General features: G+C 53.4%; 1 protein-coding gene across 3 annotated transcripts in view; it reads left to right on the forward strand.

Annotated features, from left to right (window-relative positions):
* The first annotated feature begins 394 nt into the window (after positions 1-394).
* The window catches only part of LOC101116807 (protein kinase cAMP-dependent X-linked catalytic subunit), a 79,633-nt gene continuing 56,565 nt past the window's right edge, over positions 395-23,462 (forward strand). For all 3 annotated transcript variants that reach the window (XM_027963617.3, XM_027963616.3, XM_042242228.2), the window contains exons 1-2: positions 395-922; positions 23,089-23,257. In XM_027963617.3, the coding sequence (XP_027819418.1) occupies positions 790-922; positions 23,089-23,257 (302 nt within the window). In that variant the 5' untranslated portion in view covers positions 395-789. The remainder of the gene's footprint in view (positions 923-23,088; positions 23,258-23,462) is intronic.

Consider the following 23,462-nt stretch of genomic DNA (forward strand, 5'->3'; position numbering starts at 1 on the left):
TTAGAGGAGGCGTGGCCAAACGGAGGCGTGGCCGACGGAGACGGGCCGAAACCGAGAGCAGAGGGGGCGGGGCTTAGCAGGGCGTTGCCAGGGGAGGTGCGACCAGCTTAGGCGGGGCGTAGCCGAACGTAGAGTAGGGAGGGGCGTGGCTAGCGGAGGCGCGGCCAACGGGGGCGGGTCATAGGCGAATATATAGTAAGAAGGGGTGTGGCTTAGCGGAGGAGGGGCGGGGCTGAGGCGGGCCATAGGCCAACTCAAGTAGGAAGGGGCGTGGCTAGCGGAGGCGCGGCCAGCCGAGGCGGGTCCACGCCCTAGCCGCGCGCGCAGGGTCGGGGCCGGCGCCCGGGGCGGGCGCAGGGAGCGCGCTCGCGGCCCCGCCCAGCCCGCTTCCGCTGGCTCTTCCCTCCCTCGGAGCAGCGCGCTCGCAGCGGCCGGCGTTAGGGGCGGCGCTCGCGTGCCCCGAGGAATGCACGCGCAGCCCGGCGCCCGCGGCCTCCGGGACCCCGCCTCGCTGCCGCCGCCGCCGCCGCCGCCGCCGCCGCCGCGCGCCCGGGCCGCGCCCCCGCCGCCCCTGAAGGTCGGGGGCTGCTCCCTCCAGCCGCCCCTGCACTGAGCGCCGCGCCGCGCCTTTGTCCCCGGCGTGCTCGGCCACCTCCCGGGACGCTCATGGCGGGGCCCGGCTGATGCCGCCGCCTCCGCGCCGCCCTCCGAGGCTGCGTCCGCAGGAGCCCGGCCCCGCGCGGACCCCTCCCCGCGCCCCGCGCTCCCCGGGACCTCTGCGCGCTCCACATGGAGGCGCGCGCCCTGGCCGAGGCGGACGCCGCCGGCCCCCAAGAAGGACCCGCGGAGCCCACCGCGGGCGCGCCCGAGCCTGAGCCTCTCGCCTACCGGCCGGACGACTTCCACATGCGGGCCACCGTGGGTGAGTTCTCTGCGCCGCTGCCGCCGCCGGGGGGGGACTCGGGCCCGCACACAAAAGGGTCGCGTGCGCTCGCCCCTCCAGCACCGGCTCCCGGGGCGCGCCCTGCTGGCGCGGTCTCTCCCCGCCTGCCTACGCGGGGGTCCCCGAGCGCCCCTACACTTGGAGGGCTTCTCCCCCGCGACGCCCCTGGTCTTGGAGAGCCTTCCCTCTCTCCCGATCGTCCAAACTCTCTTTATTTACATCTCTCCCCACCTCCCAGTCCCCCAGAGGCCCCCCTCCCCAGCAGCCTTCCCCTTGTCTGGACTGCCCCCCACGTCCCGAGCGCTCCTCGATTTAGAGGACCTCTCCTGCTTGGTCCTTAAGAGCCACCCCAGCTGCGGGCACTCTCTCAGGATCTTTCAAAGTCTCTTTATTGGGATTTCCCGCCCGGTACACCCGCCCCCCCCACCCCCAGCAACCATCCCCTTCTCTGGACTGTCTTCCCCCACCCCTCCCCAGCGCTCCTCGGTTTAGAAGGTCACCCACCCCGCCCCTTGAGATCTCATCTCCCCACCTGCGGGCGCACTCTCTAGATCTTTCAAAGTCTCTTTATTGAGATCCCCCACACACACATACACACCGCGCGGTGCCCCCCAGCAACCATCTCCTTGTCTGAACGCCCTCACCACCGCCCCCCCCCCTCCGCCCCAACCCCGACGTCACAAAGCCTGCCGGGGATTAATTCACACTGGTGGTCTCGCGCGGACCCTCCGCACCCCGCCCCCCACCGGGGCCGGGACTCTTGGGCACACAGGCAGCGTCCGTAGAGACACCTGCCGATTCCACCTTGGTCAGGGTCCCCTGCCCCTGTCCAGCGTCAGGATGCTCCCGCTTGGACTTTAGAATTCTGGGGTGCCCCCGTGGCGTTCTGGGGGGAGGTTCCTTACATCGCAGTTCTTTTCCTGTGTGCACCCGACCATCTGGGGTGGCCCATGGAGTTTTGGGGGGCAGTGGACGGCATTGGAGGCACACAACAGCAGACTACACGTTTCGCTACATCGTGGTACTTTTCCTGTGTACCTTTGAAACTTGCGTTTCTTTTTTTTTTTTTAATGCAACACTAACTTTCCACCTCCACCTTTGTACTTGACCACTCCTACGCAACTGAATAGGTAAAGTGTCCCGGTCCCTGGGCACCTCGGTCCCGAGACATGTTGGCTTCTGGAGTCCACCCTCGAGTGCTTAGAACGTCCCAACCCCACAAGGCTGCTTCATTCAGCCCCGGGGGCTCAAGTCAGCCTGTGACTTCTTGACAACTCTTTGTGGCTAAGGGCCTTGTGCCAATCTGTCCCTCTTTTGCCTTTTTCATGTTGTTGTGGGCTTGTGGAGAGACGAGAATACTGGACAGTGCAGGACAGGGGGGCCTGGTGTGCTGCAGTCCATGGGGTCACCCCCAAAGAGTCAGACGTGACTTAGCAACTCGACACCTACCACCATCACCACCCTCTTTTTCAAGGGAGGAAGCACTGAGTTCAGGGTCATGCTTGAGGCTTCATAAGACCAAAGGGCACGGCCAGAGTGGCCTTGAAACTTCCCCTTTTTTCTGTAACCTCTTGGCCATGTGAGGTCAGCAGTGAGGAAGGGGTCCTCGGGAAGCCTGGTTTGGGATAGAGTGAATGAATGGCACCCTCCGTCTGTCCTGCCGTTCACCTCCTCTCCCTGTCTGCCCGGTTCTGCTCTTGCTCCTTCCATCTTCTCTGTCTCCGTCTGTCTCTTGCCTTTCCTGTCTCTGTCTGTCCCTCCCTCTCAATTTCATCTCTGTCCTGTTTTCACTCTCTCTGTGTCTATCACCTTGTCTGTCTTCTCTCTCTCTCTCTGTGTCTCTCTCATCCTCCCTCTGGGGCACTCCGCTGGGCTGATTTAACAAGCTGCCCGTGTTTGTGTTTTTTTTTTGCAGGGCAGCAGAGGAGGTGAGAAACCCCAGATGGTGGGCGGGGGCAGCCACCACCACCACCCCCTCCCCTGCTCCGCTAGCTGTAAAACATACATCAACAATGGAAAGTTGATGGAGGCCCTGCCATCCCCTTGGCACACAGCTCTGGCAATTGGATCTGTATGGGGCACTGAAGCCAGTCTCTCCTGAAAGATGCCAGGGCGTCTGGCGGGGCCCCCCGGGGGCAGGTGGGTGGACTGCGGGCCCGTGACGTAGCCTGGTGTCTGCAGCCCCCTGGGGATACTGTGGGCGCTTGCCTGGTGGGCCTGGGGAGCCCCGATGAGTCATCTGGTCCTTAAAAGTAGAGCGTCACTGCTTCTGGGGACGGAGCGCGGCCAGGTAGGGTAAGACTCGCTCTCTTTGCCTCTCTTAATGAAGAAGATGCTTGTGTTCAAGGATAACTTCCTGTGGGTTACAAGGGTATGAAGGGAGAGCCAGGTCATCCATATTCAGGATGTTGGACTAGCTCAGGTGTGGGACCAAGGGGTGTGTGTGTGTCACTTCGGAGCTTTGCTGACTTTTTAAAAGTTTTTTTTTTTTTTTAATGAAGGATAATTGCTTGACAACATTTTGTTGTTTTCCGTCAAACCTCAACATGAATCAGCCATTGGTATACTGCTGACTTTTTGTTTTGAAATCACCTTTTGGCAATACCTTTTTCTTTAATGTTAGAAGATTTGTGTGAGAGAATCTTTTAACGTTAAAGGCACGGCCTGAGATGCTAAGAAACTCAGAATAAGCTTGAAAAAGTCCTAACCCCTCCGGAGGTGTCACAGTTTCCAGTAACTTGATATCATAAGGTGTCCCGGACAAAAGTGAGAGGCTGCCTGCTGTCAGAATGCAGTCCAGACTAGCCTTAGGAAACTTCATCCTAAGTTTCCACTCGGGGAAACTGCAGTTTCCCTTTTCACTGCTCACGGACCCATGCCTCACCAGCCCCCATCACAGACAGGCTCCCCTGGTGTCTATGAACTGTCTGTGCGCACTCTTCCAGCTGAGGAAGGCCTTTCTGCAGGACATGAAAGGAACCCACAGGCAAAACGCAAACTAACCGCTCCCACAAGCCTCTCAGCCATTATCACAGGCCCCACCCCCTCGGAAACTTCCAGAATGAGTCAGCATGGCTGGACCTGTTCCCCAGCCTGACTGTGTCACTCCCTCTGTTGTGTCCGACTCTCTGCAGCCTCACGGACTGTAGCCCGCCAGGCTCCTCTGTCCATGGGGATCCTCCAGGCAGGAATACTGCAGTGAGTTGCCACTCCCTTCTCCAAGGGGATCTTCCCGACCCAGGGGTTGAACCCGGGTCTCCTGCATTGGCAGGCAGAATCGTTACCAACTGAGCCACCACCCTGAAGGGTGTGTTAGAGCTCTGGCCTCAAGGCATTTTCAACTGGCCGCATGGCCACTCCCGAGGGTCAGCTTTTCTATTTTCTTAAAGTGCACATTTTTTTTTTCCATCTTTTCCTTTTGCCTGTGAGCTGAGCCCTGGGGGAGTGACCTGTGGGACTGAATTTCTGACTCACCATCCCCCAGGGATGGTTGTGATGACGTCTGATCTCTCAGTGCAGGTGGAACTTTGCAGGTGGGCACAGGTGTGCTTATGCCAGATTTAGCAAGAAAAAAGGGGCCAGGGCTTCTCAGATGGTGGGACATCCCTCTCCACTCCCCTGCCTCCCTGCTGCTGGACGGAGGGACTGTGACCTCAGAAGCCAGCTGGCAGCAGACGGCCCAGTTCATGGGGAGGCCACAACATCTTGGAGAGCTTGACTAAGGAGGACAGTCAGTGAGCAGTCAGTGATCAGATGCTCTTGTTCTGTGCTCCGGGATAAACCCTCTCTGGGAAACTCCAGAATTGTTGACTAGTTCTCCACGAATTCAAAGAGCTTGGAAGAAAGCTCAGCTTGTATTGGTGAAAAATCTCACCAAGGGCATTTTTCTTTATTTTAAAAATGTTTATTTATTTGGCGGTGCCAGGTCTTAGCTGTGGCTCGTGGGATCTAGTCCCCCAACCAGGGAGTGAACCTGGGCCCCCTGCATTGGGAGTGTGGCGTCTCATCCACTGGACTACCACGGAAGTCCATGAAGGGCATTTTTTAAAGGGCTTGGAGCGTCGGGGGTGGGGTGGGGTACCATCTTGGCTAAACCGATTTCCTGGATTGGGAAACTCAGGCTCAGTTACAGCAGGAATGGTTTGCAGCCACGCTTGATTTCTTGCCGTGAGCAAGAAATGTTTTGGAATAATCGTAGGTGCGCAGGGGATTCCCAAAACCCACACCTAGACTCGTGTATCAATCACAAAGCTTTCCCTCCTGTGACATCTTCTTTAGCTATCATACGATATCAAAACGAGGATGTTGGCTGTACATACGGCTATATTTAAAGTAGATTAGCAACAAGGACCTGCTGGACAGCACAGGGAACTCTGCTCAATACTCTGTAATAACCTTATGGTCACCAGGGGGAAGGATGGGGGAAGGGATAGTCAGGGAGTCTGGGATGGACATGTATACACCGCTGTATTTAACACAGAGAACCAACAAGGACCCCCTGGACAGCACAGGGAACTCTGCTCAGTACTCTGTAATAACCTTATGGTTCCCAGGGGGAAAGATGGGGGAAGGGATAGTCAGGGAGTTTGGGAAGGACATGGACACTCTGCTGTATTTAACATGGAGAACCAGCAAGGACCTGCTGGACAGCACAGGGAACTCTGCTCAGTGTCATGTGGCAGCCTGGATGGGAGGGGAGTTTGGGGGAGAATGGATACACGTATATGTACGGCTGAGTCCCTTTGCTGTCCACCTAAAACTGTCCCAACATTGTTGATCGGCTATATTCCAGTATAAAATACTAAGCTTTTTATCTTTTATTTTTTTAGAAAACGAACCAGGATGTTGGAATGGGTTCCATATCGTGTTGAGAGAGCATAGCCCTGATCAGTGTGCCCACTTTTCATGGAAGCTCTTCTGAGTGTGTGAGAAGGGTGTGTGTGTGTGTGTCTGTGTAGTCCTGTGCGTCTGTCTGGGCAGCGCCCACCCTCCCCCGCCCCCTGCCGTGACTGAGATCAAGATCAAGGCACAAAACTCATTCCCTGATCACGGGAGTGTGCTCACATCTGACTTTTTGTTTGTTTGTTTTAGGGTAGCGTCACACTGTCAGAAAGCCGTGTGTTCTTACGCTCTGGAAGTGCTTCCGTAGTGAATAATTAAACCCGTACTCTTCTGTCTTACGGTTGTTTTCCTCTCAGCTGCTGCGCCTCTTGGATCCCCAGCATCGACCCTAATCTTTCTCTCCCTGCCACCTGGACGTTCCCTCCCACGTTCTGCTCCCAAACCACAACAGAAACATAACCTCCGTGGCCGGTGGAATCCCGACAGGCCAGATCTCCCGTGCTGGTGAAGCGACTCCTTGTCCAGGCGGTGTTGACAGGAGCTGCCGTTAGGACGGAATGTGGTTTCTGGTGCCACGATACTGTCTGTGTGCACCTTTTAATTTTAACTCACCTTGCGTGGGTGCGGAGGATACTTTCATCCTGGGAGCATCATGGCAACCTCGCAAGTTAGGTAAAGGACCAGAAAAGAATATTGCTTCTTACAGAAGTCCTGTAGGCTCTTTGTCCTCATTAAGAAGAAAAAAAAAAAAAGTTTATTTATTTACTTTTTTACTCTTTGGGCATGCTGTGTGGCTTCTGGGAACTTAGTTCCCTGACCAGGGATCGAACCTGTACCCCACCGTGTTGGAAGCATGACGTCTTGACCCCTAGACCACCAGGGAAGGCTCTGTTTTCTTTTTTAAAGACTGCAGTGACATTGATGTAACGTGAAAGGAACTGTTTTCAAGGGAACCATCCACTGGCCTTTTGCATATTCACAGTTGCGTGGCCCTCGCCTCTGTGAGGTTGCACCATTTTTGTCCCCCGCAAAGGGGACTCTCTCGCAGTCATCCCCACCCCCCACCGCAGCCATCTCTTGCTCTTCCGGCCGCTGAGAACCCCGTCTGCTGTCTGTCTCCACGGTTTTGCCTGTCCCGTGTTCTCATCCTCGCATAGACTCTGCTTTCTCGGCTTCCATCTCCGCGGGGCGGGGCCTTTGTAAACTTTTCATCTCCAAGGGTTGTAGCTCAGCGCATAAAGAAGCTACCTGCCAATGCAGGAGACCCGGGTTCGATCCCTGAGTCCGGAAGATTCCCCTGGAGAAGGAAATGGCAACCCACTCCAGTATTCCTGTCTGGAGCATCCCATGGATGGAGGAGCCCGGTGGGCTACAGTCCGTGGGGTTGCCAAGAGTCAGACATGCCTGAGCGACTGACACCTTGCCTCAAGAGAAGCCTGGGAGGTGCAGAGGCGATGGTTCCCTGCTCGGGAGAAAGAAAAGGAAAACTCGCCTGAGGAGAGAAAAGTACGGGAGGGGAGGACCATCCAGGAGTAGCAATGTGCAAGGAAAAGCAATTGCACTCTCATTCTCTCTCGCGGAAGGAGGGAGGCAGGGATGCGTTAACAACCCACAGGTACGGCCACACAAAACCTGTGGTCCTGGGTAGGCTAAACCCTCGGCCACGGACGCACACGAAAATTACGTCCCCTCACAGTGGGACCTTACCTTGAAACAGGGTCTCTGCAGACGTGATGAACTGAAGGGTCTGAGATGAGGTTCCTCCTGGATGGGGGTGGCCCTAAACCCCAGTGACGGGGTCCTTATAAGACACACAGAGGTGAGACACGGACACAGAGGAGAAGCCACGTGGAGACGGAGGCAGAGACGGGAGGGAGGCGGCCACCAGCCCAGGGACGGACGCCTGGAGCCCCCAGAGGCTGGAAGAGGCGGGGAGGACCCTCCCCTGGAGCCTCTGCAGGGAGCCCAGCCCTGGGACCCTTGACCTCAGACATCTAGTCTCCAGGGCTTGGTTGTGTGGTTGTTAAGCCCCCACATTGTAGGCGCCCCGGGAAGCTCATACAACTCCCAGAGAGGACTGCGGAGTTGCTTTCTTCGTGACTTTGGAGCTTGGTCTGTGAATAATGGGTTGGCCTAAAATCCTTGGAGGTCGAGGACCCCCGGTTCCACGTCAGACGCGTGTTTTCCAAGGTTATTCTTATCCCACGCAGAAGGTGTCTGAAATCAGAAAGCCAGTCACTCAGTCGTGTCCAACTCTTTGTGACCCCGTGGACTGTTAGCCCGGCAGGCTACCTCTTTCCATGGCAAAAACGCTGGAGTGGGTTGCTGTTTCCTTCTCCAGGGGGATCTTCCCGACCCAGGGATCGAATCCGCGTCCCTGACGTCTCCTGCATGGGCAGCTGGATGCTTTAGCACTACGGCCACCTGGGGAAGCCCCTTCAGAAGATGAGGCGTCTCTCATTCACTGCCGGGCGGAGCTCCATGGGGCAGGGTTTCCACCAGCTTCCCATGTGGTCAGGCCAGCGGGTACCATCTTGAATCCATGCCGACCTTGGTGTCTTGGTGGGGCATGGGCCCACCAGGAACACTATCCATGGGGTATCTTATCAGCAACACAGGTCAGCTTCTCACGGTTCTGGAGGCTGGAAGTTCAAAGTCAGGGTGGTTGGATTTTGCTCAGAGCTGTCTCCTGGGTTGGCTTCTAGCGGCTGGACAGTAGGAAAGCTGTTTAAGGATGGTAATCCCGTCCTCGTGAATTATTCTCAGCTTCATCCCGTCCCAGAGAGCCACCTCAAGACACCATCACGTGTCCGTGTGGGTGGGTGTGTGTGTGGGTGGGTGGTGTTTGGACTTCTACCTGAGCACTTTGAAGGGACGTGCACATTTAGTCCGTAAGACTGGGGTTGACCTACCTTCCCTTGAGGTCAAAGGTTGACCTGCCTTTGGGGCTACAGGTGGCTGTCTCCAGTAACACCATCAAGTTGCCACGTCCTAGAATCCTCCCACGGAGAAGGCGACGGCACCCTACTCCAGTCCTCTTGCCTGGAAAATCCCATGGATGAGGGAGCCTGGAAAGCTGCAGTCCATGGGGTTGCTGAGGGTCGGACACGACTGAGCAACTTCACTTCCACTTTCATGCATTGGAGAAGGAAATGGCAACCCACTCCAGTGTTCTCGCCTGGAGAATCTCAGGGACGGGGGAGCCTGGTGGGCTGCCGTCTATGGGGTCGCACAGACTCGGACACGACTGAAGCGACTTAGCAGCAGCAGCAGCCACAGAATCCTCCCGGGAGAACACCTGTGCCCCTGGGGCTGGGGACAAAGCCTCCTTGACCCCCTCCTGGGTCATCCATGTACATCAGGACACGGTGGGTGATGCTGATGTCAGCCTTGCTTCTCGGGTGGGGACCACCGAGGAGGTCAAGTCCGTCTCTAAGGAAAGGGCCAGAACAGTCTGTGACACAGGCGTGACCATCCCCTCCCTGGGTCACTTGACCCTTGTAACCATCTTGTCCTTCCTGTTGGGGAGAGAAGAGAAAAGGAAAAAAAGAAAAGCCACATTCGCGATTCTCAGGAAACCTTCCTCATTCGCTTTGGGCATCACGCTGTGGGGCTTTCCTGGTATTTTCCCCAAGTTTTTTCTTTTTTAGACAGCCACATGTCACTACCCTCAGACCATTCGAAAACGTTTCCCTTTGTCCTCTTTTCGTTGAAACCGTAAGTGCTTTTTCTTGCCGGGAAGAACCAGTCAATACTGGGAAAAAGCGAGGTTCACTTTTTTGGGAGCTCCGGTCTCAGGGAAGACCACAAGCATCTCCCTGGAGTTTTCACAGAGCTCTCTGGGAGGAAAGGGAGATGACCAGGGCATTTTGGGGTGTCCTCCCCAGACGCTCAGGATGTGAGCTGATTGGGGTTTGCGGTGAGAGACAGAGAGAAGAAGGAAGTGTCATCTCTGGGGTCTCCTCTCCTGAGGACATGTAGACAGGCCCTCCTGAATTAGAGCTCCACTGTAAGGACATCCTTACTCCTTAGAGGTTTCATCTCCATTTACCGTCCCACCAGGATGGTGAGTCGTGTCCGACTCTTGTGTAAAAGTGAGAGTGTTCGTCGCTCAGTCGCAGGCGACTCTTTGCAACCCCCTGGACTGTAGCCCACTGGGCTCCTCTGCGGGATTCTCCAGGCAAGAGTCCCAGAGTGGGTTGCCATGCCCTCCTCCAGGGGATCGTCCCAAGCCAGAAATTGAACCTGAGTCTCCTGATTCGCAGGCAGATTTTTCACCATCTGAGCCACTGGGGAAAGTCTTGGGACAATTTAAGACCCTTTGCAGCCAAATAAATAAATACTTTAAAAAAAAAAAAAGAAAAGCTCTTGCGTATGTCGAATGGGAGAGACCAAAAGACAGGGCTGGAGGTGGGCACGTGTGCGCAGGGGGGAAGGTATTCATGACCATGTGAGGCTGTCAGGCTGTATCGGCGTGTCCACCACTAATTGCCACCTCCACCAGGCAGGCTGCTTGCTGGTGCTGGACAAGCAGAACCAGTTCTGAGTGTTACAGGAGGGCCCCAGCCCCGGACTGCTCCTGGATAAGACGTAAAACCTTCCCTTCGAGGAGGAGCTTCTGGCTCCGGGATGCGCCTTTAGACACGCAGCTCTGAGCCACTGGTCTCGGAGCGGGGATGTCGGGCGGGCAGCCGCGTGGAATCCCGGAAACCGCGCTCGTATCCAGATCCACCTGGGCGGTGGAGACACGGGTGACGGAGGGGAGGCTTTTTCGCAAGGAGCCTTTAGAGTGTCGCTTGGTTGAACATCACGAGTCCATTTACTTCCCTTTTTTGGGGTAAGCTTTGTTCCGTTGGGAAGTCCTGTCTGACTCTTTATTACCCCATGGACTGCAGCACACCAGGCTTCCCAGTCCTTCACTGTCTCCTCGAGTTTCCTAAACTCATGTCCATCGGCAGACTTGGTAGGCTGTTGTTGTTTTTCTGAGGTTACCCTTCAAAGAATAACAAAACCAACACTACAGATACTTGCGTATTTCTCTGTCAGTAGCTCAGTCGTGTCTCACTCTTTCCGACCTCGTGGAGTATGGCCCACCAGGCTCCTCTGTCCATGGGTTTCTCCAGGCATTTCCTTCTCCAGGGGATCTTCCCCACCTAGGGATCGAACCCCAGTCTCCTGCCTTTGCAGGTGGATCCTTTATGGTCTGAGTCACAAGGGAAATTAATGAATGCTTGTGAGCTACTCTGAATTGCAGAAATAGCCTCCCCCACATTTCAGGGCTGGGATCTCCGATGCTTTGGTGGATTGGGCCGACAGAATGCTGCATTTTTTGCCAAATTCCTGAAGCTGAAGCTCCAATCCTTTGGCCCCCTGATGCGGAGGGCTGGCTCATTGGAAAAGACCCTGATGCTGGGAAAGATTGAAGGCAGGAGGAGAAGGGGACGACAGAGGATGAGATGGCTGGATGGCATCACCGACTCGATGGACATGAGTTTGTGATGGACAGGGAGCTGGTGATGGACAGGGAGGCCTGGCGTGCTGCAGTCCACGGGGTCGCAGAGTCGGACTGAGTGACTGAACTGAACTGAGGAGACATTTCTAAGTATGAGGTGAGGAATGATCAGCTTGACTTTATCTGATAATCTGTACACAGTACATTAACATAGGTGAGTCCACACACCCGTTTTCCGAAGGAATACCCAAGAGAGATGTAGCAATAAAGTCTACTGGCGAGTCAGCCATCAGATGAAATAATTCAATTCAAGCATATCTCTTTCCAAGAGCCGGGGGACTGGGCAGGTGGTCGGGAAGAAAAAATGTGCTTTTTAACCTTGTGTGAGAAGTGGGGTTCAGTTCCGTGTTGCTGAACGTAGTTGGGTTTCTGCTGGTCTCTGAGTTCTCTCCGGATGGTTCGTGTGGACACTTGCTTGATGAGGCCGCTCATCGCGGGGGAGGGGTTTGGAGGGAAGCCTCCCTGGGGTTCCTGTGAAAAGGCGGACGATGACTTGAACGGATGGCTTCACCCCGCTGGCTCCTTCTCTGGGGAGCCTCTCCTCCGAACAAAGGGGCCAGCACATTGGAGGCTGGGTGTGGCCGGCGGGACTCGGCTGCAGAGAAAGCCGGCCTTTGTAGTGGTGAGGGCGCCCGGAGTCTGAGTGAGGGACAGATGGAAACAGGGCTCTTCGGGTGTGTGTGTGTGTGTGCGTGTGTGTGCGCGCGCGTGCGTGCGTGTGTGCGCGCGCTTAGCCCTGGGCCCTGCAGGAAGCAGGGAAGAGGTGGATAGTGAACCAGCTTATGTGTGAGAGCAATTCCTTCCCCCTCCTCAAAAAAAAAAAATATTTAGTTCAGGTTGAAAACTTCTCACCAACATCAGTTCAGTTCAGTCGCTCAGTCGTGTCTGACTCTCTGCGACCCCGTGGACTGCAGCCCGCCAGGCCTCCCTGTCCATCACCAACTCCCGGAGCTTGCTCAAACTCATGTCCATCGAGTCGGTGATGCCATCCAGCCATCTCATCCTCTGTCGTCCTCTTCTCCTCCTGCCCTCAATCTTCCCCAGCATCAGGGTGTTTTCCAGTGAGTCAGCTCTTCGCCTCAGGACCTGTTGTATAACACAGGGAACTCTGCTCCATACTCTCTAATAACCTTATGGTTTCCAGGGGGAAGGGATAGTCAGGGAGTTTGGGATGGACATGGACACACTGCTGTGTTTAACGTGGGAAACTACAGTTTCATTTTTTGGAAATTCTACTTGAGTGACAGTTTCCATTTATCCTTAAGACATTCATAAAAAAAAAAATTAGCAAATTTACCCGTTATTAAAAAAAAAAAACAACACCAAGGAGTCAGAGGATTATGTGGATGCTTGAATGAAAATAGTTACTGTTGGGATGTGATTTTACTCACAAAGATGTTCATTTACTTGATCCTCAAAAAGGTTACTTAGCTTTTTTTTTTTTGATAACAGATTTCGGGGTATTGTGTTGACTCAGTTGTGGTATTCCTAGTTTTTTTTTTAAGGACTCTTCATATTGGTCTACCAGAAGCCTGTTTCTAAGAGGTGTCCATTTCGGGACAGTTGGCCTGGTTTCCTTTAAAAGCAAAAGTAACAATGCCCGGGACGACTACTTTTGACATCATCCTTAGGATCGCCGTCTAGCACCTGGGATGCTGTTCATGGTTGGGGTGCGGTTGGGTGGACTTGGCTCTCGACCTCCTGGGTAAGGTCTGCCTTTGTGCAGGAAGAAAGCGGTTGCTTTTAATTGTCCAGCGATTTCATGGGTTTTTCTTTTTGCCCACATGAGTTGGAGCACACACACCCGTATACGTAGGAAGGTTTCTGGCCAAGGGCCGGGGAGGGGGGACCCTTCTGGCTGTTGAAAACACTCCGGTTCTTTGCATGTTGACAAATAACTGGATGAAACCTGAGGCCTGCTGCCTCTTAGGACAGGAAACCCATGCTCTGTTCTGGGACTCAGTGCCTGGCTTGACTGTTGAGTCAGCTCGGAGGTAGTTCCCAGGTGTGTGTGTGTGTGTGTGTGAAAGTCGCCCAGTCATGTCTGCCTCTTTGCAACCCCATGGACTGTACAGTCCATGGAATTCTCCAGGCCAGAATACTGGAGTGGGTAGCCTTTCCCTTCTCCAGGGGGATCTTTCCAACCCAGGGATGGAATCCCGGTCTCCCGCATTGCAGGCGCATTCTTTAGCAGCTGAGCCACTAGGGAAGTTCCCAGGTAGACAGTCTCAAACCTGCCTCGGAAGGTGGTTTGTATTTGTCCGTTTAGAACGTCTCAGTTCGGAAGCAGTGTGACCTCTCAGGGTCGGGATTCCAGGCTGCTGCGTTTGCAGCCCAGAAAAGACGCCAATGAACGATGGCAGCCCAGCGCAGGAACCACCCAGCCACGCTGAGAGCAGGTGGATTCTTGAAGGAAGGCAGATTGACAGGCGGGCTGTGGAGACGGAGTGACCAGCTTTTATTAGGACTCTTGAGGAATGGCTGGGGTGGTCCTAGGGGTAACATATCCCCCTGCCACGCAGGAGACCTGGGCTCAATCCCTGGGTGGGGAAGATCCCCTGGAGAAGGGCCTGGCAGCCCACTCCAGGATTCTTGCTTGGAGAATCCCATGGACAGAGGAGCCTGGTGGGGCTACAGTCCGCAGGGTCGCAAAGAGTCCGACACGACTGAGCGAGCAGCACATACTTTCGGTAAACTTGAGGAGCGGAGATGTCATCTTTCAGTGGCTTTTTATTTGCTGCCGGCGTTGAACTTGACTTTCCCAGGTGGCTTGGCGTGGCGTCGCCCTTTGAAAATGGATCTCTGGCGTGTCCAGACTCCGCACCGACCCGCCGTGCCTGGGCTTGCAGAACAGTGTGTGTGTCCTGGGTGATGACTGCGCTCTCCGGCTCCAGCCGGGCCAGCCTCGGGCCGGGGGCGTTTGGAGACACACCACTGTTTGTTTTTCCTCACAGATGCATGGATCCCGTGGGCTTGCCCAGAACACGGTTTGTGTGCATTGGGCAAAAAGGAAGGCTGGGTGCTTACCCTAGTCTGGGGTCATGGGGGACTTTATTGTTTAATGTGCTTCAGCATCTTTAAAAAAAAATTCCTCATTGATGTATTTATCTGACTGCACCAGGCCTTAGTTCTGGCATGCGAGCTCCTAGTCACGTGGCATCTGGTTCCCTGCGGTTGTTGTTTAGTTGTTAACGAGGGTCTGACACTCTGCGACCCCATGGACTGCAGCACTCCAGGCTTCCCTGTCCATCACCATCTCCCGGAGCGTGCTCAAACTCACTCTTATCTAGTTGGTGATGCCACCCAACCATCTCATCCTCTGTTGTCCCCTTCTCCTGCCCTCAATCTTTCAGCACCAGGGTCTTTTCAAATGAGTTAGTTCTTTGCATCAAGTGGCCAAAGTGTTGGAGTTTCAGCTTCAGCATCAGTCCTTCCAATGAATATTCAGGACTGATCTCCTTTAGGATGGACTGGTTGGATCTCCTTGCAGTCCAAGGGACTCTCAAAAGTCTTCTCCAACACCACAGTTCAAAGGTATCAATTCTTCTGCGCTCGGCTTTCTTTATAGTCCAACTCTCACATCCATACATGACCTCTGGAAAACCACAGCTCTGACTAGACAGATCTTTGTTGGCAAAGTAATGTCTCTGCTTTTCAGTACGCTGTCTAGGTTGGTCATAGCTTTCCTTCCAAGGAGCAAGCGTCTTTGAATTTCACGGGTGCAGTCAGCGTCCACAGTGGTTTCAGGCCCCAAGAAAATAAAATCAGCCGCTATTTCCATTGTTTCCCCATGTATTTGCCGGGAAGTGATGGGACCGGAATCCGTGATCTTAGTTTTTTGAATGTTGGCTTTTAAGCCAGCTTTTTCACTCTTACTTCCCTGACCAGGGATCAAACCTGCGTATTAGAAGGCGACGTCTCAACCGCTGAAACACCAGGGAAGTCCTTTTTCTTGCCTCCTTAACAGGAGAAGACAAGCAACCTAACTGTGATCGGTATGTTGACAACTGTCCGAGATATGAAGATAGCAGAAGGCTTGAGATCTCAGAACGGACGAAGAATTCAGGGAACCTAAGAGATGATAAAAACCAAGAGGGGAACTTGAGAGGAATTTTTTTTTTAACAAGTCTCACTTTGAGTCCCATTTTCAGAGCAGTTTGACAAGATGCTGTGTTGATGAACAAAGGCAGGAAGTGGCAGTTAGTAACAGTGTTTGACAGGCTGGCTGGACTTGACAAAGGAGGGAGGGTCTCATTCATCCTGGTGAATTTCGTTATCATTCTGGAGCTGGGGGCGCCCATAGGCGCCGCTTTCATCTACAGCTTTCTGCTGTGGGCTTGAGGGAGTGTCCCCAAGGTGGTGCTTGCTGGGGGTCCATCTCCGTGAATGTCCAGGGGTCCCCTGTGTTGGCTTCCTGGAGCTGTTGTTACAGGAAACCATTACTAACCAGGTGGCTTCAAACCATACCCATCCATCCTCCCCCAGCCCTGGAGACCAGATGTCTGAGGTCAAGGTGTCCCAGGGCTGAGCTCCGTCCAGAGTCTCCAGGGTTCTTCTTGCCTCTTCCCGCTTCTTGGGGCTCCAGGCGTCCGTCCCTGGGGCTCTTGCAACCTGCGTGACCTTCCAGCATCTATAGTAACAGACGAAACCTGCGGCTTCAAACTACAGACATCCATCCCCCCTCCCTACACCCCGAGTCCCGAGGACCAGACACCCCGACTCCTGGGGATCAGACATCTGAGGTCAGGGTGTCCCAGGGCTGGGCTCCCTGCAGAGGCTCCAGGGGAGGGTCCTTCCCGCCTCTTGCTGCTTCTCGGGGCTCCAGGCGTCTATCCCTGGGCTGGTGGCCGCCTCTCCATCTCCACGTGGCTTCTCCGCTGCGTCTGTGTCTCTCCTCTTGTGTGTCTTATGAGGACCCTGTCATGGGGTTTAGGGCCACCCCCCATCCAGGAGGAACCTCATCTCCGACCCTTCGGTCCATCACCTCTGTAAATACTTTCTTTCCAGGTAACTCCGCATTCTAAAGTTCTGGGTGGGGACTTCCTGGGCGGTCCAGTGGCTAAGAGTCCACGCTCCCAGCACGGGAGGCCTACGTTTGACCCCTGGTCAGGGAAGTAGTTGCCACATGCAGCAGCTGAGACCAGGTTTCGGCCAAGTAAATTAAAAGAGTGTGTGTTAGTCATTCAGTCACGTCCGACTCTCTGGACCCCATGAGCTGTAGCCCCACCAGGCTCCTCTGTCCATGGGATTCTCCAGGCAAGAAGACTGGAGTGGGTTGCCCTTCCCTCCTCCAGGGGATCTTCCTCACCCTGGGATTGAACCCGGGTTTCCCGCATGGCACGAGGATTCTTTACCAGCTGAGCCAAATTAAAATAAATAAATATTTAAAAAAAAAAAAAAAAGGACAGGTTGCAGGCAGACAGGAATCTTGTTTCGGGGACAAACAGCCTTCCAGCCACCATATCCCACATCCTCTGCTTGTCCGGAGGCTCCAGCACGGAACTTGTCGCCAGCTTCTCCCCAAAACAAAGCAACTCCGCAGACCCCTCTGGACACCCGCCAGGGTTCCCCTATCTGCAGGGGGACCGGGAGGACCCTCTCAGATGGTTCACCCACCCACTGTGGTCCTCCCTGCTCTTCCGCCCTCTGCCAGCCCCATCCCCGCCCGTCCCCAAGCTGCATTTTCTCTTCTCTTTGAGTTTGCAAGCCCCTCTTTTTCGGTTCTTCCTGCTGCCTTCCGTGGCCACAGGGAAAGCTCTGAAACAAACTGAAAACACCCCAGAGCTCAGATCAGCCCGGCCACTTCCCCTCTGTCTACCCCATGACTTCCTGGAACCTGCCTCTCCCAAAGAGCTTGGTGGAAGGCTTTCGAAAGGCCGGCCCTTCTCTGCCCCCGTTTCCTCCGCCCCCTTGAATCTCAGCTCTTGTCTGTGGCTGTCACCAGCGTTCATTTCAGCTAGACCGCAAGCTCCAGTCTTCGCCCTCCTCCCCAGTTTCCACGGCAGACTTCAGTCGCTCAGTCGTGTCCGACTCTCTGCGACCCCACGGACCGCAGCACGCCAGGCGTCCCTGTCCATCACCAACTCCCGCAGTATACTCAAACTCACGTCCATCGAGTCGGTGATGCCACGCAACCATCTCATCCCCTGTCGTCCCCTTCTCCTCCTGCCCTCAATCTTTCCCAGCATCAGGGTCTTTTCCAATGAGTCAGTTCTTTGCATCAGGCAGCCAAAGGATTGGAGTTTCAGCATCAGGCCTTCCAATGAATATTTAGCACTGATTTCCTTTAGGACTGGCTTCCTCCAAAGACAGTGCCTTGGGACTTCCCTGGTGGTGCAGTGTTAAAGACTCCACCCTCCCAGTGCAGGGGGACACAGGTTCCGTCCCTGGTCAGCTAACTACATCCCACATACCATCGCTAAACATACTGTGTGTTCAGACGGAGACACAGCACAGCCAAATGTAAGTGTAGCCTCCGGGAGGGCTTCCCTAGTGACTGAGTTGATAAAGAATCTGCCTGCAGTGCGAGAGACCTGGGTTCGATCCCTGGGTCGGGGAGCTCCCCTGGAGGAGAAAATGGCAACCCACTCCAGTCTTCTTGCCTGGAGAATCCCATGGACAGAGGAGCCTGGTGGGCTGCAGTCCATGGGGTTGTAAAGAGTCGGACTCAACTGCAGTTTATGGCTTCGACTTTTAAAGTGGCCAGCTCGTGTTATCAAATTACAGAGACCAACCTTTGCCTCCGGGTCAAGAGTTACCAGGCGAGGTTCCGAGCAGCTCCTATCTTCTCTCAGGGAGCCCAGTGCAAGACCAGGAATTCGAGGCATCTCCTTGTCTCGCATTTGTTAGCAGTGGGAGTTAGGTTGGCAACTTTCCCTGTTCCTGGTTTTCTTTTGTGATTACACACTTTGTATCTTTGATGGGAGACAGCGTAACTTTAATAGCCTGTAACTAGAAGAACTGGGTGGGCGCTGAAGTATCTGTTCTATTTTTGTCTTTTAAAAATAAGTATCTTACAGAATGAAGGAGTTGACTGTGCAGTGGAATGCCGCTTCCCTCCTGCAGCATTTTGAGGGAATGACTGGTTTTTGTTTTTTGAAAGCCTGTCTAGACGAGTGGACTCACAAGGACCGTCTGCCCCACCCAGCGCCCAGCTGAACTGTGTCCAGCTTATTCAGCTGATCTTTGAAGCTGAAGATTCCAAGCTTAAAAAAAAAAAACTTCATAACTTTATCCAAATCATATTTATTTTTTTGAGGGTAGATTTTGCTTATTAAGAGATAATATCCAGATCAATAAAATTCACCTGTTCGAAGGGTCCAGTTCCATGATTTTAAGTTTATTCAAAGTTAGGACACATTCTTTACAGAACTCCTGGAGGTTCCCCTGCCCCCAGTGAAACATGAGTTGGTACTGGTTTGCAGCCATAATTGCCGAAAGCCAAATTTTATTCTGTGTTTCTTAATCTTTTTTATTTTATGCTGGAGTATAGCCGATTAACAATGTGATGGCTTCAGGTGGACAGCAAAGGGACTCAGCCATCCATACACATGTACCCATTCTCCCCCAAACTCCCCCACATCCAGGCTGCCACGTGACATTGAGCAGAGTTCCCTGTGCTAGACCGCAGGTCCTTGCTGGTTCTCCATGTTCAATACAGCAGAGTGTCCATGTCCATCCCAGACTCCCCAACTATCCCTCCCTTCATCCCTCCCTGCTGGTGACCATAAGGTTATTACAGAGGATTGAGCAGAGTTCCCTGTGCTGGACAGCAGGTCCTTGCTGGTTCTCCATGTGAAATACAGCAGAGTGTCCATGTCCATCCCAAATTCCCTGACTATCCCTTCTGCCTCGGAACCATAAGGTTATTACCGAGGATTGAACAAAGTTCCCTGTGCTGTCCAGCAGGTCCTTGCTGGTTCTCCATGTTAAATGCAGCAGAGTGTCCATGTCCATCCCAAACTCCCTGACTATCCCTTCTGCCTCGGAACCATAAGGTTATTACAGAGTGTTGAGCAGAGTTCCCTGTGCTAGACCACAGGTCCTTGCTGGTTCTCCATGTTAAACACAGCAGTGTGTCCATGTCCATCCCAGACTCCCTGACCATCCCTTCCCCCATCCTTCCCCCTGGTGACCATAAGGTTATTACAGAGGATTGAGCAGAGTTCCCTGTGCTGCCCAGCAGGTCCTTGTTCATTATCTGTTTTCTGTATCGTGTGTGTGTGTGTGTGTGTGTGTGTGTGTGTGTGGGTGGGTGGGTGGGTGGGTGGGCGGGCTCCATCATTCAGTCGTGTCCGACTCTTTCCGACCCCATGGACTGTAGCCCACGAGGCTCCTCTGTCCATGGGATTCTCCAGCCAAGAAGGCTGGAGTGGGTTGCCATTTCCTTCTCCAGGGGATCTTCCCAACCCACGGATTGAACCCGGGTCTCCCACATTGAAGACAGATTCTGGACTGTCTGAACCACCAGAGAAGCCCATTTAAAGCATGAACTAGGTCATTTTCAAGGAACCAGTGCTGTTGGGTTTGGCCAAAACCAGTCCGTGTGCCTCGCAAAGCCATTGTTCTATAAAATTCTTGGTGAACATGAAAAATGGTTTTCACTTTTCCTCAAAACTGGGTGAATTTTTTCGCCTACCCAGTGCTTCTGAATGTGTGAAACAGGAAGAGAAGGTGATTTCTCATCAGATGAAACAAATAGTTCAGTTCCCTGTTTTTCAGCAGAATGCAGGAGATTAAATTCATACGTGTAGGATCTGCTTGTACGTTTAGCCAGGCTTTGGTAAACGTCTACCTTGGTGGGATTTCTACGTGGACTCTAAACTCACCAGTTATTATCATTATCCTGTAGTTTCACATCATCTTTTCCTTTATGTGTGAAATAATATTTCTTTTTAAACATGTCTTCAGATGGTTTGTTTCTAACCCTTTCATCAGGAAGGGCATGGCAACCCACTCCAGAATTCTTCCCTGGAGAATCCCATGGACAGAGGAGCCTGGTGGGCTACAGTCCGTTGGGGGTGGTAAAGAGTTGGACACGACTGATCGAGTAACACTTGGATTCCTCCCGTTTTACTTTCATCATGAAAGAGTGAATATGTCCTTCAGGACGGGGTCTTTTCGTTCTTAAACACAAGAGACAGATGTGTAAGAAAATGCTACTAGTGGTCTCCATGATGGAAAGGTATTTAAAAAAAAAAAAAAGGCTGTGCGATTCTTCCAAGTTAAATTGTGTCAGAGGTATCGGGAAAAAGATACAGAGGCATCGCAGATTTTACTTGATTCCTGCAGTCTCAAGGATTAAAAAAATGTAACCCAAGGTGTAAGCATGTAAGTAAGGCCCCTGATGGTCTCCATGATGTGGAACCATTAAAACCAGTGCGATTTCTTCCAAATTGTGTCAGAGGTATCAAAAAAAGAGTGTTATCACATATTTCATGCCTGCAGTCTCAAGGATAAAAACAATACAGGTATTGGGAAGCAAGACTTTATGTCTTAAGAGAAGTGTTACTGTATCTCTTTTCTGCATGAGGTACCACGCATAGACACATTTAGAAACATTTTTTTTATAACGTGAGGACTCCTTTCCCTTCCAGTAATTAAAACGTACAGTGCCAGTGAAATTCATAAAAAAGGAACGTGGACTGTGGCAGCCCTTCTGGAGAAACTTCTTCTTTTAGGAAGTCTGAGAGTAATTCCCCTTTCTAGCCAGGGTGTGTTCCCAGTAAGAACCGCCCAGGGGCTTACCCCACGGGTACCAGAAACTCAGCAGCGTTTCCTTTGCCAAGAAAATGTTGCTATTATTAGCCAGAAGCAGACGGTGCTTCTTTTGATAAGCTTTTGCAAAGTTCATCAGTTTCCAGAACAGGCTGGCTTCTCTGTTTATGATTTCTCATTGTCTTTCTTTCGAATTTCTCCTCATCAGCGTTAATCTGGACAAAGACAATTGAGCGTGGTGTCCTCACCCCTGGCCTTTAATTTTCCCGAAATTTTCCGAGAGCACATCAGCGTATCCAGAGACCTGAGTGGAGCTCCGCTGGGGCAGTTGAAACATGTACATTTCCATGTCCAGACCTGTTCTCAAACAGGAGGAAGGTTAAAGTTGTGTTAGGTTCTGTATGCAAAACCATGAATGTGTAGAATTAAGTGATTAAACAACGAGGATGCTCGGACCATTCCTGAGCGTTGTTTGGTTGAATTCCTACCCCCTGGTGCAGCCGTAACAAATTTCCACCAAACTGGGAAGCTTGAAACTGTAGACATTCATCTTCCCTGAACCCTGGGGACCAGACGTCTGAGGTCAGGGGGTCCCAGGGCTGGGCTCCCTGCAGTCTCCAGGGGAGGGTCCTTCCCGCCTCTTCCGGCTTCCGGGGGTTCCAGGCGTCCGTCCCTGGGCTGATGGCCGCCTCCCTCCCGTCTCTGTCTCCGTCTCCACGTGGCTTCTCCGCCGTGTCCGTGTCTCTCCTGTTCTGTGTCTTATGAGGGCCCTGTCCTTGGGTTTACAGCCACCCCTGGTGACTCAGGCAGTAAAGAATGTGCCTGCGATTCAGGAGACCCGGGTTTGATCCCTGGGTCAGGAAGATCTCTTGGAGGGAGGGCATGGCAACCCACTCCAGTATTCTTGCCTGGAGCATCCGCAGGAACACAGGAGCCTGGCGGGGCTACGGTCCGTGGGGTCACAAAGAGTCAGTCAGGCACTGCCGAGTGACTAAAGGCAGCAAGCGTTAATTACCGCGTTGTGTTCATTTGAGCTGTGAGTCAGTTACATATCTGTTCTTCTTTTTGCATTCCTTTTCCGTATACGGTTATTACGAGATGTGGAGTAGAATTCCCTGTGCTGTTCATTAGTAGCTCCTTGCTTGTCCGTTTTCCATCTAGTCGTGTGTTATCTGTTCATCCCAAACTCTTCATTTAGCCCTCCCCCAGCCCCTTCCCCTTCAGTCGCCCTAAGTTTGTTGACTCTGTCTCATCCTGATTTAGAAAAGTGTCAAGAAAAAGACACGTCACAGGAACGTATCTGGCGTGCTTTCCCATTCTGCCTTTAGCTCCGTGTGTGTTTTCTCTGGGATGACTCATTTCCAGAAACGATGGTCAGTCACTCTCGTCAAAGGATAATTCAGGGGCAAGTTACACTTCTTGTGCTTCAGCTGCTGATTCGTGTCCGTCTCTCTGTGACCCCATGGACTGCAGCACGCTGGGCCTCCCTGTCCATCACCAACTCCCAGAGTTTATCCAAACTCATGTCTATCGAGGCAGTGATGCCATGCGACCATCTCATCCTCTGCCGTCCCCTTCTCCTCCTGCCTTCAATCTTTCCCAGCTTCAGGGTCTTTTCAAATGAGTCAGCTCTTCGCATCAGGTGGCCAAAGTATTGGAGTTTCAGCTTTACCATCAGTCCTTCCAATGAACATTCAGGACTGGTCTCCTTTAGGGTGGACTGGTTGGATCTCCTTGCAGTCCAAGGGACTCTCAAGAGTCTTCTCCAGCACCACAGTCCGAAAGCATCAATGCTTAAGTGCGCTCAGCCTTCCTTATGGTCCAGCTCTCACGTCCGTGCGTCACTCCTGGAAGAACCACAGCTGTGACTCTACGTAGCTTTGTCCTAGAGTCAAGTGGTGCTGTGTGTGTGTGCAGAAATTTAACTTGACCATTGCAGAGGTGGGGGTCTGTCGCCTGGCGTCTCGTAGGGAAGGGAGTCTTCCGACCTGCCAGGTTGTCTGACGTTCCCGGTGTGGGGGGAGCTGTGGTCGCTGAGCACGCCTCTCCCCCCATCTCTGCCCTCCGCGTGCAGGTACAGGGACGTTCGGCCGCGTGCAGCTCGTGCAGGAGAAGACAAGCAAGCATTTCTTCGCCCTGAAGATGATGACCATCCCCGACATCATCCGCCTGAAGCAGGAGCAGCACGTTCACAACGAGAAGTCGGTGCTGAAGGAAGTCGACCACCCTTTCCTGGTCAAACTGTGAGTCCCTGGCTCTGGGTCCCCGCCTGCCCGCCCGCCCGCACCCCCCAGCGTGGGAGTCTCCTGTGTGTGCTGGGGATGGAGCGTGTTCCCGCCGGGTTCTGACGTACCTCAAGCTCCCCATCTTACAAGAAAGGGTCCCACTGAGTGCCTGCCCAGGGTCGGCGGGGAGAAGGGGTGCCTGTCTGCCCCAGCAAGACATCCA

This window comes from Ovis aries, chromosome X (genome assembly GCF_016772045.2).
Source record: "Ovis aries strain OAR_USU_Benz2616 breed Rambouillet chromosome X, ARS-UI_Ramb_v3.0, whole genome shotgun sequence".
In the NCBI taxonomy this organism is placed as follows: domain Eukaryota; kingdom Metazoa; phylum Chordata; class Mammalia; order Artiodactyla; family Bovidae; genus Ovis; species Ovis aries.